Below are 16,762 nucleotides of genomic sequence, written 5' to 3'. Positions count from 1 at the left end.
TTCTTCATTTATCTTTTATTTCCTACTTTCCTTAGAGCATTTTTTATTTTGTAACATGTATGGTTGAAAGCTTGAATTAATTTACCTTTTGTAAAAATGAAAATAAAAGCAAAGACAAAAATTGAACCTCTAGGGAAAACCTGGACCATTTCCTATGGGTTTTCTCATGGAATAGTTTTCCTCCACAAATTTGGGTTTGTAATCTTGACTTCTTATACAACATATTGTAAATTAATCAAATTTAATTTTTAAAAGTGTTATGAACTTATACTGTTAATAGAAGCCTGGAGCATAAAATTTGTGCACAGCGGGGGAGTGGAGTGTCCCTTAGCCCAGCCTGCACCCTCTCCATTCTGGGATCCCTCGAGGGATGTCTGATCAGACTTAAATGGGCAGTCGGACATCTCTTTCACAATCTAGGACTGTTGGCTCCCAACTGCTCACCTGCCTGCCTTCCTGATTGCCCCTAACCACTTCTGCCTGCCAGCCTGATCACCCCCTAACCACTCCCCTGCCAGCCTGTTTGCCCCTAACTGCCCTCCCCTGCAGGCCTGGTCACCCCTAACTGCCCTTCCCTGCAGGCCTGGTCACCCCCAACTGCTCTCCCCTGCAGGCCTGAGTCCCTCCCAACTCCCCTTCCCTGCAGCCCTGGTCACCACCAAATTCCCTCCTCTACTAGCTTGATTGCCCACAACTTCCCTCCCTTGCAGGGTGGTCCCTCCCAACTACCCTCCCCTGCTGGCCATCTTGTGGTGGCCATCCCGTGTCCACATGGGAGCAGGATCTTTGACTACATGGAGTCAGCCATCTTGTGTGTTGGAGTGATGGTCAATCTCCATATTACTTTTTTATTAGATGGGATAAAAACCTGGTGCACAGATAGGGGCAGCATGGTTTGCCCTGAAGGATGTCCCAGATCAGGGTGCGGGTTCCCTTGGGGTATGGGGAGGCCTGGGCAAGGGGCCTATGGTGGCTTTCAGGCTAGCCACGCCCCCTGGTGACCCAAGCGAAGGCTCTGGTATCTGGGGTTTATTTATCTTCTACGATTGAAACTTTGTAGCCTAGAGTGGAGCCAAGCCTTCTGCTTGCTCCTTGGCTGTAGTCATTTCTGTTGGGATTTATGTATCTTCTATAATTGAAACTTTATAGCCTTAAGCAGAGGCCTGGGCCAGCCAGAGTGTGAGGAAAGCTTGGCTTCCTTCATCGCCAGGGAAACTCAAGTCTCCCTCCTGCTCTCTGTGGCCATAGCCATCTTGGTTGGGTTTATTTGCATATTCTCTCCTGATTGGGTGGTGGGCGTGGCTTGTGGTTATAGCAGGATGATGGTTAATTTGCATATTACTCTTTTATTAGATAGGATAGTATCAAATCAAAGACTACACACTTTACATTTTATTTTTGTGTATTTAGTGACATTTTTGTTGCATGCTAATATATTATCCGTTTTTTTGTTTATGCAGATGGCAGAACAATAGATGAATGAATACAGAGACTAAGGTATCAGTCTTATACAAACTCCTGAGCAGAGCAGGCCATGATTTGAAAGTAACTGCATTTTTTATATACTTTATGATCACAATTGCTGTCCGGTCGCCCCTGCACAAGGATAGAACTTTCATCAGTTTAAGATAGAAGCTTTCTTTCCTCTTGACTCTTTAGGTTTAGCAGTGGTAAATGCTATTAACTCATGCTAATCCCTGGGTGCTTTACCATTTATTATCAGTTCTTTTAATTCTTCCCACATTTTTTAAAGATATTTCTTTCATACAGTCTCTTCAACTTTGTCTCTGTATAAGCCATCTATTCCATACCAGGACTGCTAATCGTACCCTTGGCTTCATGAGATGACTTGAGTTGGGATGGTGACTGTATCATTAGATATTTTAATGGACTAAAGATTAAAGACTTTCCTTGCCTGAAAGTCGCCAATTAGGTCCACTCATTTATCACCATTCCCTAGGGTGATTCTTACGAATGATAAAAATAGAATTTTCTAAATGCCTATTTGAGAGCTCAGGTTTGGATTTGGTTCATTTAAATTAAATTATAAATGACTAGAGGCCATTTTGTATTTATATATTCACTTTACACTCATTTTTTAAAATTGTCACATAAATCCTGTTTGGAATATGATCAATTTGAGTTAAATCTATAGACCTGTTTAGGGAGAAACAATACCTTTATAATATTGAGTACATCAAGTTTCTCCTGTGATTTTTTCCTACAGTGTGTTGTTTTTTGTTTTTGTTTTTTTAATTTTAAGTATTACAGAATGAGAAAACAAATCCCATAGAAAAAAATGGGCAAAAAACTTTTAACAAAAGAGGCTATTCAAAAGTTCAAGAATAATATAAATTTTTTTCAACCTCAGCAGTAATTGGAGAACTTCAAATTAAAACTGCAATGAGATAGTAATACAAACACCAAAAAATAGGTGAAATTAGAAAATCTAATAATTACACTGTGAAGATATGGGTTCATTTGAACACTTACAACAAACTGGTGGAAATGTAATTCATTGAAAATAGCCTAAGTCTAAATGGCTTCACAGGGGAGTTTTACCAAACATTCAAAGAAGGACTAATACTTATACTCCTCAAACCATTTCAGAAAATCCAAGAGGAAGGAACACTTTCAAACTCTTTTTATGAGGCCTGCACTGTCGTAATCCCCAAATCAGAAAAAGATACTACAAAGAAAGAGAATTATAGGCCAATATCCTTGATGAACATAGATCCCAAAATCCTCAACAAGCCTTGACCGGTTTGGCTCAGTGGATAGAGTATTGGCCTGCAGACTGAAGGGTCCCAGGTTCAGTTCCTTTCAAGGGAATGTACCTCAGTTGCTGGCTCTCTCTCATTTATGTTTCTAACTCTCTATCCCTCTCCCTTCCTCTCTGAAAAAAAAATCAATAAAATATATTTTTATAAACCCTCAACAAAATACTAGCTAGTAGGATCTAGCAATATATTAAAAAGATCATAGACCATGACCAAGTGGGATTAATTCCAGGGATGCAAGGCTTGTAAAATATACACAATGCAATAAGCATGATACTTCACATAAACAAATTGAAAGACAGACATTACATGATCATATCAACACATACAGAAAAAAAAACATTTGACATAATCTTTGCTGAGAGTTTAATCAAAACTCTCAGCACAGTGGGAATAGAAGGAGCATATCTCAACATGATAAAGGCCATATACAATAAACCAATAGCCAATATCATACTCAAAGGGCAAACACTAATACCATTTTCCCTAAGAATGGGAATAAGACAGGGAAGTCTAATTTCACCACTCTTATTCAGCATAGTACTGGAAGTCCTAGCCATAGGGATCACACAAGAAGAACTAAAAGGCATCCAAAATGGAAAAGAATAAGAATAATTGTCATTCTTTGCATATGACATGATATTGTGTATAAAAAACCCTGAAGACTACACCAAAAATATACTAGATTTAATAAATTAATTTGGCAATGTAGCAAGATACAAAATCAACATCTAAAAATTTATGGCTTTTTATAAGCCAAGAATAAATTCTCAGAAAGAGAAACTAAACAAACAATCCCATTTACCATTACAAAAATTAAGATACTTAGGAATAAACTTAACCAAAGGGCAAAAGACCTATACTCAGAAAACTACAGAATGTGATAAAAGAGATAGAAAAATATATACTCAAGTGGAAGAATATACGGTGTTAATGGATTGGTAGAATCAACATCATTAAAATGCCCATACTACCTAAGGCAATCTACAGATTCAATACAATCCCTAGTAAACTACCAATGGCATATTTCACAGACCTAGAACAAACACTCCAAAAATTTATAGGGAATTTTAAAAAGATCCTGAATAGCTGCAGCAAATTTGAGAAAGAAAAACAAAGTTGGAAGAATCACAATACCAGATTTCAAGTTATACTACAAAGACACTTTAATCAAAACAGCATGGTACTGGCAAAAGAACAGGCATATAGATCAATGGAACAAAACAGAGACCCCAGAAATTGACACAGGCCATTGTGCTCAATTAATATTTAACAAAGGAGGCAAGAACATACAATGGAATCAAAATAGTCTCTTTAATGAATGGTGTTGGGAAAATTGGACAGATAGATGCAAAAAAATGAAAATACACCATCAACTTACACCATACAAAAGAATAAACTCAAAAAGGATAAAAGACTTAAATGTAAGTCATGAAACTATAAAAATCCTAGAAGAAACCATAGGCAGCAAAATCTCAGACATCTTTCATAGCAATATGTTTACTGATATATCTCTTAAGGCAAATGAATCTAAGGATAAAATAAACAAATGGGACTACATCAAAATAAAAATCTTCTGCACAGCAAAAGAAACTATTAATAAAATGAAAAGAGTTCCCATTGTATGGGAGAACATATTTGTCAAAGTTATATCTGAAAAAGGGTTAATATCCAAAATATATAAGGAACTCATACAAGTAACAAAAGGAAGGCAGTCTAATTAAAAAATGGGCAAAGGACCTAAATTGACACTTCTCCAGAGCAGATATACAGATGGCCAAGAGACATATGATAAAATGCTCAAAGTTAATGATCATTGGAGAGATGCAAATCAAAATGACAATGAGATACCATCTCACGCCTGTCAAAATGGCTGTTATCAACAAATCAACAAATCAACAAATCAACAAATGGCAAGTGCTGGCCAGGATGTGGAGAAAAGGGAACCCTAGTATACTGCCGGTGGTAATGCAGACTGGTGCAGCCATTATGAAAAACAGTATGGTGTTTCCTCAAAAAATTAAATATGGAACTGCCCGTGACCCAGTTATCCTACTTCTAGAAATGTAACCTCAGAAACCCAAAGCATCAATCAGAAAGAATGTATACACCCCTAATAGCTAAGCTCTGAAAATAGCCCAAGTGTCCATCAGTAGATGAGTGGATAAAATAGCTGTGGTACATTTATAACATGGAATACTATGCAACAGTAAAAAAGTATAATCTTTTACCTTTTGAGACAGCGTGGAGGGACCTGGAAAATATCATGCTAAATGAAATAAGTCAGCCAGAGAAAGACAAGTATCACATGATCTCATTCAAATGTGGAATCTCAGTAACAAAATAACTGATGAACTAAGTGAATCCAGGGACATGGAAGCATGGAACAGAGTGCGAAATCTCAGAGGGAAGGTGGGAGAGGGTGGGTGGGTGGGCATGAGGTAATTAACTAAAGACCTTGTATGCATATGTGTAAAACCCATGGACACAGACAATAAGATAATGTAGGCCTGTGGGGGGAGAGGTGAGGCTGAATGGGGTCAATGGGGTAAAAAGAGGACATATATAATACTTTCAACAATAAAGAATTATTAAAAAATAATAATAGTGTTATGTAAATTAGACTCCAAATCAAAAAACAGAACAAGAATCCTAACCCATTATTCACACCAAATTCAATAATCAATTCCAGGTGAAATACAGATCCAAATTTATATGGTGAAACAATAAAGCTTATATAGATAACAATCCTATCAAATAAAGAGGGAATGTGCTAATTGACTCTCAGAGCCCACAGCCACAAGATGGCGGTACCCAGTCCCCTAAGCCCTGCTGGGGTGCCTGCCTCCAGAGTTTCCTAGTCCACTCAGCCCCTCAGCTGCCAAGAGCTGGCCTGAGGTGCAGGCAAGCCTTGGATGGCGGCTGCCCAACTGCCAGGGCTGCCAGACGCTCAGGTAATCAAGGCTGGCCAAGGCTTGCACTGCTGGCAGTGGAAGCAGCAGAGATGTGATGGGGCATCACTTTCCCCTGATCGCTGGGTAGCTTCCTACCCCTGAGGGCTCCTGGGCTGTGAGAGGGGACAGGTCTGGCTGAGAAGACCCCCCTGGTGAATTTTCATGCACCAGGCCTCTAGTAAAATATAATATCATAATGATTTGGGGCAGACAAATGTTTCTTAAACAGGATACAACAAATGTCATGTTAAACCAAAAAAATCAGGAAAAGGTTAGGAACCATATTATTTCACTCATGAGTATAATATAAAACTGAAAGTAACAGTTGAACAAACAAGAACTAAAATTCATAGGCACAAACAACAATATGGCGGCTACCAGAGAGAAGGGAATTGTTGGGTGATAAAGGTCAAATATTTGGTGACAGAAGATTATTTGACTTTGGGTGGTAGGCACTCAATGCAATACACAGATCCTGTATCATAGATATGTACACTTGAAACCTATATAATCCTATTAACCAATGACACCCAATAAATTTAAAACAATTTTTAAATGAACTACATCAAAATGAAGAACTTCTCTTTATCAAAAGACACATCTGAGTGAGTAAATATATAATCCACAGAGATAACAATACATGAAACAAGTTACTCATCTCCTGAATACAGAAATAACTTATAATTTTGATGAAGTTCAAGTTAACTTTTCTCTTTTTAAATTATAGCATTGGTTTTACATATAAGAAATAAATATTTGGTATCCCAAAGTCACAGAGATTTTCTTTTGTGGTTTCTCTGTTTTGTTGCCAGGATTTCTTTTGTTCTTATATTGAAAACTGTGAAATTAATAATTATAATATATATAGATAATCTACAAACTCATAATCAATAATCACTATGTGAAAAAACAAGATGCTTATTAAAAAATTTATGTATATATTAATTCCCTATTTTTAGGAGATCTAACAGCCTATTTTTTAATGTGACTTTTTTTAGTGAGATCACTATCAAGTAGAGTTAATCTAATACTGTAATTATTTGATTTTTCTGTTGTTTCCTTTGATTATATATTTTGTAAATAAATATGGGGAATTGATCTACAAAGATCTTTGTGTATAAATTCCCAATATCTTTAAACACGTTTATTAATTTACATGAAATTGGCTTTTCAAATGGTTCTGTTGCACTAGTAATGAGCCAAACATTCTATAAACTATTCTATTCTGTCTGCAGAAAATTTAAAAATATATAGTTAATCACTTTATAAAATAATTAAAATAATATTTCTATAATTTTCATAGGCTAAATATGACAATTCTAAATTCAGAAAATCAACTAAATGCTGCACAGCCGTCACTTCCATTTCCCATATGTTGTTCTCTCTGTGCCATATAAACTGAACAACATTTGGGTATGTATACATCATTAAAAATCTATCACTGATTATGGTTATTTTAAGAATATGTGATCAATTTATTCGGATTTATTCTTGAAAGAGAGCTATAATGTAATTAGGAAGTTACTCAAACTGCCTTATAAATAGTTCGTTAGAAAAATCATAGAAAGTTAGTAAGAAAGGAGACTGCTTCTGCCCTAGCCAGTTTGGTTCAAGTCCGGTCAAGAGCACATATGTTGGTTGCAGGTTCCTTGGCCCTGGTCAGGGTGCATGCAGGAGGCAACCAATTAATTTGTCTCTCTCACCTCAATGTGTCTCTCAGTCTCTCCCTCTTCCTTCCACTCTCTCTAAAAATCAATGGGAAAATATCCTCAGGTGAGGATTAACAAAACAAAACAAACAAACATACCAAAAAGGAGACTGTTTACAATGCCTTGATAGAAGGGAGGAATCTCAAATTCACTCTGTAGAAACTCCTAAATTTCCACACTTATTTGTTGACTTCTTACAGTAACACACATATATCTAAACTAGATCAAACAGAAATTAAAAAAAAAAAAGTTGCAGTTCTTACCATGAGTTGAAATAGTGACTTTTCTGTGTAATGTTCATACTTGGTTGTGGTGTTAATAATATTGGTTGAATTCAAACAAACTTTATCATCATCATGTTTGAACACACTTTATACTTCTAAAAATAATATTCAGCTTAGTAAAAGCCATTTGTTGCACAGAACACTACTAAGAGGAACTAAGTTCACCACAGGACTTACTTTGTCCACCAAACATAACCGCATTCTTTAAAATTAGAAAATAACATTTAGTTGCCTTCCCCTGCCCTCTGTGGCTGATGCGTTCACTTCCTGAATTACATTAGCCACAAGAAGAAGCACATGAACTACATCACGTGATCTTACTAATAACTGCTTTGATTTATAAGTTAACTTGAAATGCTTTCTCTGAATTTGGGGGCCAAGCCCTCAGTCTAATTTTCAGCCTGCTGTCTCATGGTGTCCAGACTCTATTCAGATCTCCACTTACATTATTTTTCTGCAAGAACCGCAGCGCTTTGTTGACATTGTTCAGGGCATGAACTCTTGTGGATCCTTTTTCTTTTGGCTGAAAACAAAATGAAACCATGTTACTGCCCAGAAGAGAAATCACAATCTACTAGAAATTGAACAATTTATACATCTCATGACTAACTGACTATTTTGAATGAATACAGGCTGCGAGAGATTAATATAATGAATCTCAGTGCTTTGGGCTAATTATACTTGTCATAGGATTTTCTTAGCATGAACTGATCATTCCTCAAGAAAAACGATAGCATTTTTTCCTCTTCAGAAAAGATATATATTACTTACAATCTCTCCATCATTTTATAGCCCATTTGGGGGTTACTGTATGACCACCAATAGAAACATCAGCATGCATAAGGACATTTGCTAGTAAAAATAGATAAGTGAGTTAATTTCTACACTTTGTAAGAAAGTTTAAAAGAGGTGTATGCCTTGCAAAATTATATAATGTGACATAAAGTTAAAGAAAACTATTTCTGTGACTATAATTTTAATTATGTTAGTCACTAAAGCTCAAACCTCTATCACCTTTAGTTTTCTAACCCTCACTCTCAATCCCAAAAGTCATATCTTATCTGGTAAGTTTTAAACTAACATTTGCATAGTTCATCACAATATATGGATGAATTTATTTATTCAGTTGTGGAGCTCTTGAAATTTTACTGTTATGATACCTGCCATATTTATTCCTAAAATGAGCTCTACCCACTTAATAAACATTTAAGTGCGCAATAAAGTATTTTTGGCTATAGGCACAATGTTCTACAGCAGTCCTCTAGAACTTACTCATCTTGCATGACTGAAACTTTATACCTGTTAAACAACAACTGCCCGTTTTCTATATCTCATGTTAAATGTTATCACAATAAAAAATAAATTAAATTTAAAAGGTGATTATGTTTAAAAGCCTTTATAAAAATGCATTCAAATCTGGCCAGTGTGCTCAGTGGTTGAGTGTCAACACATGAACCAAGAGGTCACCAGTTCGATTCCCCATCAGGGCACATGCCTGGGTTGTGGGCTAAATCCCCAGTAAGGGATGTGCAGGAGGCAGCCAATTGATGATGTTTTTTCCTCTCATCAGTGTTTCTGTCTCTCTACACCGCTTCCTTCCTCTCTATAGAAAAATCAATAATAACATACATTCACTAACAAAGATACCAAACATTGAAAGTGAATATCTATTAATCGACATAAATTATGTTACTGAAAATTTTCACTTTCTTTTTCTCCATGTGATAGACTATGCCAACATGAAAATAATATTATGAGATTGTTTTATTCAGAATAGTTCCTTTATTGCCAGTTAATTCAGTAATTGGTAAATTAGTGAATTTTCCTAAATCTCATAAAATTATGCGGAGTTTGTTTGTGATATGAAATTCTCCTAAGGCTAATGTGAACTTTCTTATAAATAAGTTACATACCAGTTTTTGATTTGTGAGGCCTTCTAGAAGGTCCAGGAGGCGACTCCCATCCTGCAGGTCACTGAAGAGGTTTTCTATGTGCTGCTTCCCAAACTGAAATACAAAATATGCCCAATTAAGCGAAACATGCTTCCAGTGATCCATTTCAATGATTATGTCTCTTAAACGTGTAAGCTATGTTTTAAAACATTCAATATATCTAATTCTTAATATGTCAATGTTGAGAAAAGAGAACCTCCAAGTAAAAAACAAAAAGCAATATAACATCATTATACTAAATTTACTTTAAAATCTAGATATATAAAAGCCTAAGTGGCCTGCAGACCAGCTGGTAGCTACGATGTGCACTGACCACCAGGGGAAGATGCTCAACACAGAAGCAAAAAACACTGGCATGGAAATGTGAAACAGACTGATGAATCTCAGAGGAAAGGGGTGCAGGGGGAGGGTGGGAAGAGATTAACCAAAGATCTTATATGCATACTAAAGGCCTGGTGCCAGTGGGGTCCTTTGGTTTAGTTTGCAGGGACCAAACCAAAACTGGCTCTCTGATATCCCCCAAGGGGTCCCAGATTGCAAGAGAGCACAGGCCAGACCTAGGGACCTCAGTGGTGCACGAATCTGTGCACCAGACCTTGGAGTTCTGTAGCTTAAATGATCTAATTAACTCCACTTTTTCAATAGTGATTCTATGAAGAAGAGAAAATATTTTAAAGATACAGGCAGGTGGGCTTTAGGGGAGGGGGGTTGGAGGAAATGTGCAAAGAAATAAAGACCATATACAATGTCCTGTATAGATGCATAACATTTAACTATTTACTTGGAAATATAATACTTAATTCTAGAGGGTTTACCATCCTTCACCCATAAAACAAGCTTTCTCTGTATATACATTTTATGTACTACCTCAGAATGACCCATTCTCATATTAGCTAAAATTTTTTAAAAATATTTAAATTGAGTTGAAATAGGCCAGTGAAACTCTTTTAAAAATCTATTTTTCCAGTTGTTTTACTTGGGAATTATACTGAGGAAAAATTATAGACTCTAATAACATCTAACATTATTGGAGTAACTACTCATGAGAAACACTCCACTAAATGATTGGATCTTATAATCTTTGTGACATTTTTATGAGGTTAACATTAATCTACTCATCTCACAGATGAGACAAAGAGGTTAAACATGTGGCCCTTTGTCATAAAACCAGAAGGTGGTAAAGCCAAAATTTTGGCCCAGATCTGTCTAACTCCTGGGGTCTTTGTTCTTTCTATTTTATCTTGCTGCTTCCTTTGCCTTTTGTCCTTCGATTTGATTATCTTTCTAATATTTTATTTCTTCTGCCATGCCTCAAAATATTTTCTTTTTCTGGTTTAAAGCCCATAATCCCTTTACATGAAATCATTCACCCAAGTTATCTAGAAATCCCTAATTTATTGATGACAGATATTTATCGAGCACCAATAAACCCAAGCTACATGCTGGAGCACATGTTAGTAAATTAGACTGACATGAGCCCAACCCTTGTGGACTTTGAGTCCAGCAGGGAAAACAAATAATCCTAAAAGGTAGTACCACACGGAAGCAGTAAAAGGGACCCAGGAGCACATAACTATGGGAACTCCCATAGTCTGGGGGATCAGGAAGTACATTCCACAAATGTCAGGTGATGGGTCTAACATTAGTCTTTGGGTGTTTGGGCTCTTCTTATCCACTCCTTCAATCGCACACAGACATTGAATTTCACATAGCTCAAGAAAGTCAAGAAGAATCCTGTTTTCCAGGCCAAAACTCCTAATATTGAAGACATAGTATTCAGGTTGTCCCTATAGTCAGGTAGCCACGTCAATAACAACTTGGGCCAATGCCTCCATGTTTCGCTTAATGAGAATACTGACCCCTGCAAAAGTGCACCAGCCCCTCTATGTCCATCTTTCAGAATTGAGCTACGTATGTGCTTTGACAAAGATAACTACAAGTATCTTTTGAAAATCTACTCAAATAGTTCTGCCTAAAACTCCACAGAAAAAAAAGAAAATACTAACATGCTTGACACCTTATCCACATATAATGTATAAGTAAATCTTAAAACAATAGTGCCATTTTCATGAAACTTTAATGAAAGTTTTTTGCTAATAAGTAATGAAAATGAACATATGCTTTATAATAATTCTGTCAAGAACCTCATATATACCCTGGAATAACTTGGCATTTGGGGAGTAATATTAAGGTTTTATTTTCAGTTTGTTTGAAGTTCTACAATTTCTTGAAAATGTTGTTTTGTTTTGTTTGCTTGTTTGTTTTATTTTTAGGAGCAAAACTTTACAGATGCATTTGAGCAGTGTGGGGCTTGTAAAATTATCAATAGAAAGAGTATTGCACACTGAAATGTGTAAAGTTTTGAAGAAAATAAAGTTTAGGTAGCTGACAGAGATACTTATTCTTATGAAAAATATATGGATGGATAGATGGATGGATGGATGGATGGATGGATGGATGAATGGATGGGCAGGTAGATAGATGATAGATAGATAGATAGATAGATAGATAGATAGATGATAGATAGATACAATAGATAATAGATAGATAGATAGATAGATAGATAGATAGATAGATAGATAGATAGATAGATAAAGCCTGACAAACCAGAGAATGGTCATTCAAGAAGAAAAGCAGAAATAAGGAAGGAGATAAATCTTGGGGTACAAAATAAAGCATGATCCTCTAGCATCCAAGACATGAGGGCTATACCAGTGGTCAGCAAACTCATTAGTCAACAGAGCCAAATATCAACAGTATGATGATTGAAATTTCTTTTGAGAGCCAAATTTTTTTTAAAACTTAAACTTCTTCTAACACCACTTCTTCAAAATAGACTCGCCCAGGCCATGGTATTTTGTGGAAGAGCATACTCAAGGGTCCAGAGAGCCACATATGGCTTGCGAGCCGTGGTTTGCTGGGCTACACAGCAAATGATTTTGGCCAAGGAATCTAGACAAAGGTCAACAAGGCAAACATGATCTTGCTTTGAGCATTTTATAATTCTCCATTTGAAACTGCAACCAAACAAAATGGAAAGGGAGTCAAGGATTTTAGGCCAGTCAGAGGCCTCTAGGCACAACTAGTTGGGACACCTAAAAAGCAGTGAGGTGACAGAGAAAAAGAAAGTTCCTGGTATTGTAGGTAACTTTCAAAACTCACAAAATCAATGATATATATATTTTATATTTCACAACTGAAATCAAATTTCTATTTTTTATATCCCTAGCGTCCTTCCAGCAGATGAGACTGAATGAATTCACCCTGGAATCTGGCAGTATAAATTATACAGTGACTACAGGTTCAAAATGTCTATGAAAACATATGTTTCATGTTAAGTTTTCCTGGAGATTGTGCCTTCTTCTCTTAATGCATATTTGTTTTAACTTTAAAGCCATTTCAAGCACTTTGGGTGACATTTTCCCTCCTGTGGTCTAATTGAAATTAAAGTGAAGCTCAATGATTTGTACAAAATTTAGCTTGTAAATTCATGGACTTTCAGGTGCTCGGTCTTATTCTTCTTGTAGAATGCATATCCTAGAAAAAGCAAACATCTCATTTCTCATGGATGCATTTCATTTCTTTTTCTGGATTCAACTCCTCATTCAAAAGCATTGCAGATGTGATGTGGCAAAAGGGGCAGACATTTCAGAGGCAGAAATAGCTGACTTTTGAACTCAAGTTTCCTATTCATTGGCTGCACTGTCTTAGGCAAGTGACTTAGCCTGTCTGAGGAACAATTGACTCTTAGGTAAAATGGGGATTGAAATAATACTACTTCAGAGCACTCCTCTGAGGTTTAAATCAAACAGTGTAGTTTTGTTACACAGACTTGGCAAAAAGTAGGCACACGATAAATATAGCATGTTTTTATGTTTTATTCTTCTATGATCCCTTGCCTTCTCTTTTTTTGGCCAGAATCAAGCTGTAAATACAGTTATGGTGCATTGTTGAACCTGCTGGAAAGTGCAGAAGTCATATACAATGTGTTCTGTTTTCTCATAGTTTGCTACCCTTGTAAAAGTGAAAGTCAAGGAGGAAAGATGTCGCTCCAAATTCAATTACTAATACTGAAAATGTGGGTGGCAAAGGAGAACACTCAGAAGCTTCAAGTGCTTTTTTTCTTTTTTCATGTTCTTTTGATTATTTTTAATTAAATCTTCTTTTGTTTTCTTCCCTTTTCATCTACGACTTTTTGTTGCAAGTGACATTTTATGTCATGAAAACAATATTTCCTTAAAATTCCACATCTTTAATGGCTTTCTTTTCAATTGTATGAAAATTACTTTGTAAAACATACAGAACATTAAACTCTCTTTGGGCCATATAACTTCTGACTCTCTTGTCTTCAATCCTTTCCATGACAAACATTTTCTTTAAAAAGTGAACTTTTGATAATACTCAGCAGTTTTCTGCATCTACTTACATATTGTTTTCTTCCTTGCTAACCCAAATAACAAGATAAAAGGACCATAAAATGAGACAATAATCCTTCCAGATCACTGTCAGTATGATATAAAGAAATATGGAATTTCTTTATATCTTTATAGAGACAATGTTATAAAAAAAACAATTCAAATTGCTTGGTAAGTGGCATAAACAAAGTGAAAAAATTGAGGAAGAGACAGAAATGCATTTGTGAAAATATTTAAATAGCTTCTGATTGTTAGAGTTATATCAATCTTTTAACCTGAAAATATGGAGAACAATATAGTGTTCCAATAGGAAGAAGGTAAAGAGCCCGGGGATAATTTATCATAGACTTCCGGTTACAGAAAGGTCAGGCTCTGGACATCTCAGCTATTCAGAAAGTCAAGGTAGTCCTCTGTATTTGCAAATATTTAGATATAGTAAACACCAAAAAGGAGTGCAAAATTGATTCAAAACTTATTGGTGAATACTGTTGATCAGGTCTCCTAAAAATAATGCAACTTATTATAACATAAATAGGCAATTTTTAGATTATTTATTTAAGCATGGGTTGTAAAAAGTATTCCATAAGAGAATTTTATTGAGATATACTATACATAAAGGAAAGTAAATATATCTTAAGTTTTAGCTCAATGAATTTTCACAAACTGAACACATTCATATTATCCATACCAAAAAGAGAAACACAATATGACTAGCAACCTATGAGCTTCCTCATACCCTCTTGTGTGCACTTCCCTTCAAGGGTGGCTATACTGATTTTTATTACTATAGATTAGTTTTGCCTTGAACGGAATCTCTAAAAAAATGGAAGAATAATGGTGGTTAAGTATTCCATTTTAGGCAACTGATGATGGGAAAACATCAGGTTTATACAGAGAGAATCTGGGTGGAAACATTGCATTGATGAAATACATTTTACAAAACCAAGGGAAGTGGTATAATACAGTAAATACGAATATTGTCTTTTGTGCCCAGATGAATTGGTTCAAATCCCAGCTCTGCCATATTTAAGCTGTGTGATAATGAGCAAGTAACTTAACCTCTCTGTACCTTATCTTTTTCATTTATAAAATGAAGATGTGCTATTATCTAACTTGTGGTAATGCTGAGGAGATTTAAGTACATTTAGAATATCACTATGTGTATGATGTGCTCAGTGAGTGTTAGCTATCATGAAACTATTCCAAATTTTTAACTCAAATAATCCACATTTTCCACAGTTTGCCTTGTAACTTTCACCCCAGAATAACAGAGGAATCAATGTCAAAGTACTAACATTGGGATTAAATGCATTAATAAATATAAGGTGTCCCACATGTCACTGGGCATAAAAAATGCTCCATAAACCCTAATTATATTCTCTCCTTCCTATTAAATGTCATCACCTGGAGGTGAAGAGAACTCTCTCCTTTGAGTGCCCCAGGGTCCTAAAGGACTTGGGTAACTTGAAGAGAGTTTAATAAGGGATGATTTACAAATATGAGGGCAGACTATAAAGAAATCACCAGAACTGGTAATAGAGAAGAGCTATTATCACTCCTAGACTGAGAGAAATGAAGAGAAAGAGAATGGTTACTGGTCCCTGAACAAAGAAAGAGCACAGAGGGTCAACAGACAGGAGTTTTTATATTTGGGGGATGAATACAGTGAATAAATACTCTGGTCTTTCTTTCATCCCTCCCTCAGATGTCATGTAAATGCTCTCATTAGCCAAATCCAACTGGAAGCCCAAGGGCAAGGAAGTCTTTTGATATCATCCACAGAGAGGGAGGGAGTTGACCCAGAGGGATAAACCAAAAACATTCAACACCTTAGAACATTCAACAAATTCCCTGTGATCCAAGGAATCAAAGTCAGATATGCCCTTGTCAGGAAATAAATAAAGGCCCAAGTATTCCTTCTCAAGCCTCCTATATTATTTCTGTATCTAGTAATGTCATTTCAAAGAACCAAATGCATCATTGGAACACTTTCTCTTCTGTAATAGGATATCAAAGTAATATTATGCTTTGTAGGCTTTAACAGATTAAATTAACATATATTATTCTTTATTCCTTAGCATCAAATAATTTTAGAGACATTTATATATCAGGAACACAACTAAAATCTGGGCTACAGAGGATAATCAAGAAAAATCCAAGTTATCCCCTGAGGCTAGGAAGTGCTCAAGAGCTAAATTAGATAATATAATAGTTTTACAGTCTCTCCAGATTAAAATGTTATTTGTCACTAACTCTTTATAAAACATAATCACTAGGACCTAATGTGTGAGTTATACTATTAAGTACATGATAAAAGATTCAACCAGATTGCACATTAGAAATTTAAACAGGAGCCACAACAATAGTTAATGGAAATTAAGTAATTATCTGTAAATGGGCTATTATAAACTCGAAAGTAAAGTGTGCTTAACCAAAACTCAGCACAGTTTCTTGTCTGATCGGGTCTATCTTTAAGATGTTTTGTAATAAAACTGACTTTTTTTTATTGTTGACATTATTTCGATGTCCCTCATCCCCCTTTTGTCCCCTTCCATCCAGCTTCCCTCTCCCTCTCCTTCCTTCATCACATTGTTGGCTATGCCCAAGGGCTATGCATATATGCATATATGTTTTTTAGCTAATTTTTTCCAGTCCCCACCTCCTCCCC

The 16,762-nt window shown here is 35.9% G+C and overlaps 1 protein-coding gene across 3 annotated transcripts in view; it reads right to left on the bottom strand.

Annotated features, from left to right (window-relative positions):
- The window catches only part of DMD (dystrophin), a 2,141,216-nt gene that overhangs the window by 1,749,483 nt on the left and 374,971 nt on the right, over window positions 1-16,762 (bottom strand). For all 3 annotated transcript variants that reach the window (XM_084869361.1, XM_084869360.1, XM_084869362.1), the window contains exons 3-4: window positions 9,641-9,733; window positions 8,173-8,250 (exon numbers count right to left, since the gene is read on the bottom strand). In XM_084869361.1, coding sequence (XP_084725487.1) covers window positions 8,173-8,250; window positions 9,641-9,733 — 171 coding nt within the window. The remainder of the gene's footprint in view (window positions 1-8,172; window positions 8,251-9,640; window positions 9,734-16,762) is intronic.

The sequence above is a fragment of the Pipistrellus hanaki genome (assembly GCF_964339955.1).
Source record: "Pipistrellus hanaki genome assembly, chromosome: X".
NCBI lineage: Eukaryota > Metazoa > Chordata > Mammalia > Chiroptera > Vespertilionidae > Pipistrellus > Pipistrellus hanaki.
This window is presented reverse-complemented; position numbering and strand designations above follow the sequence as displayed.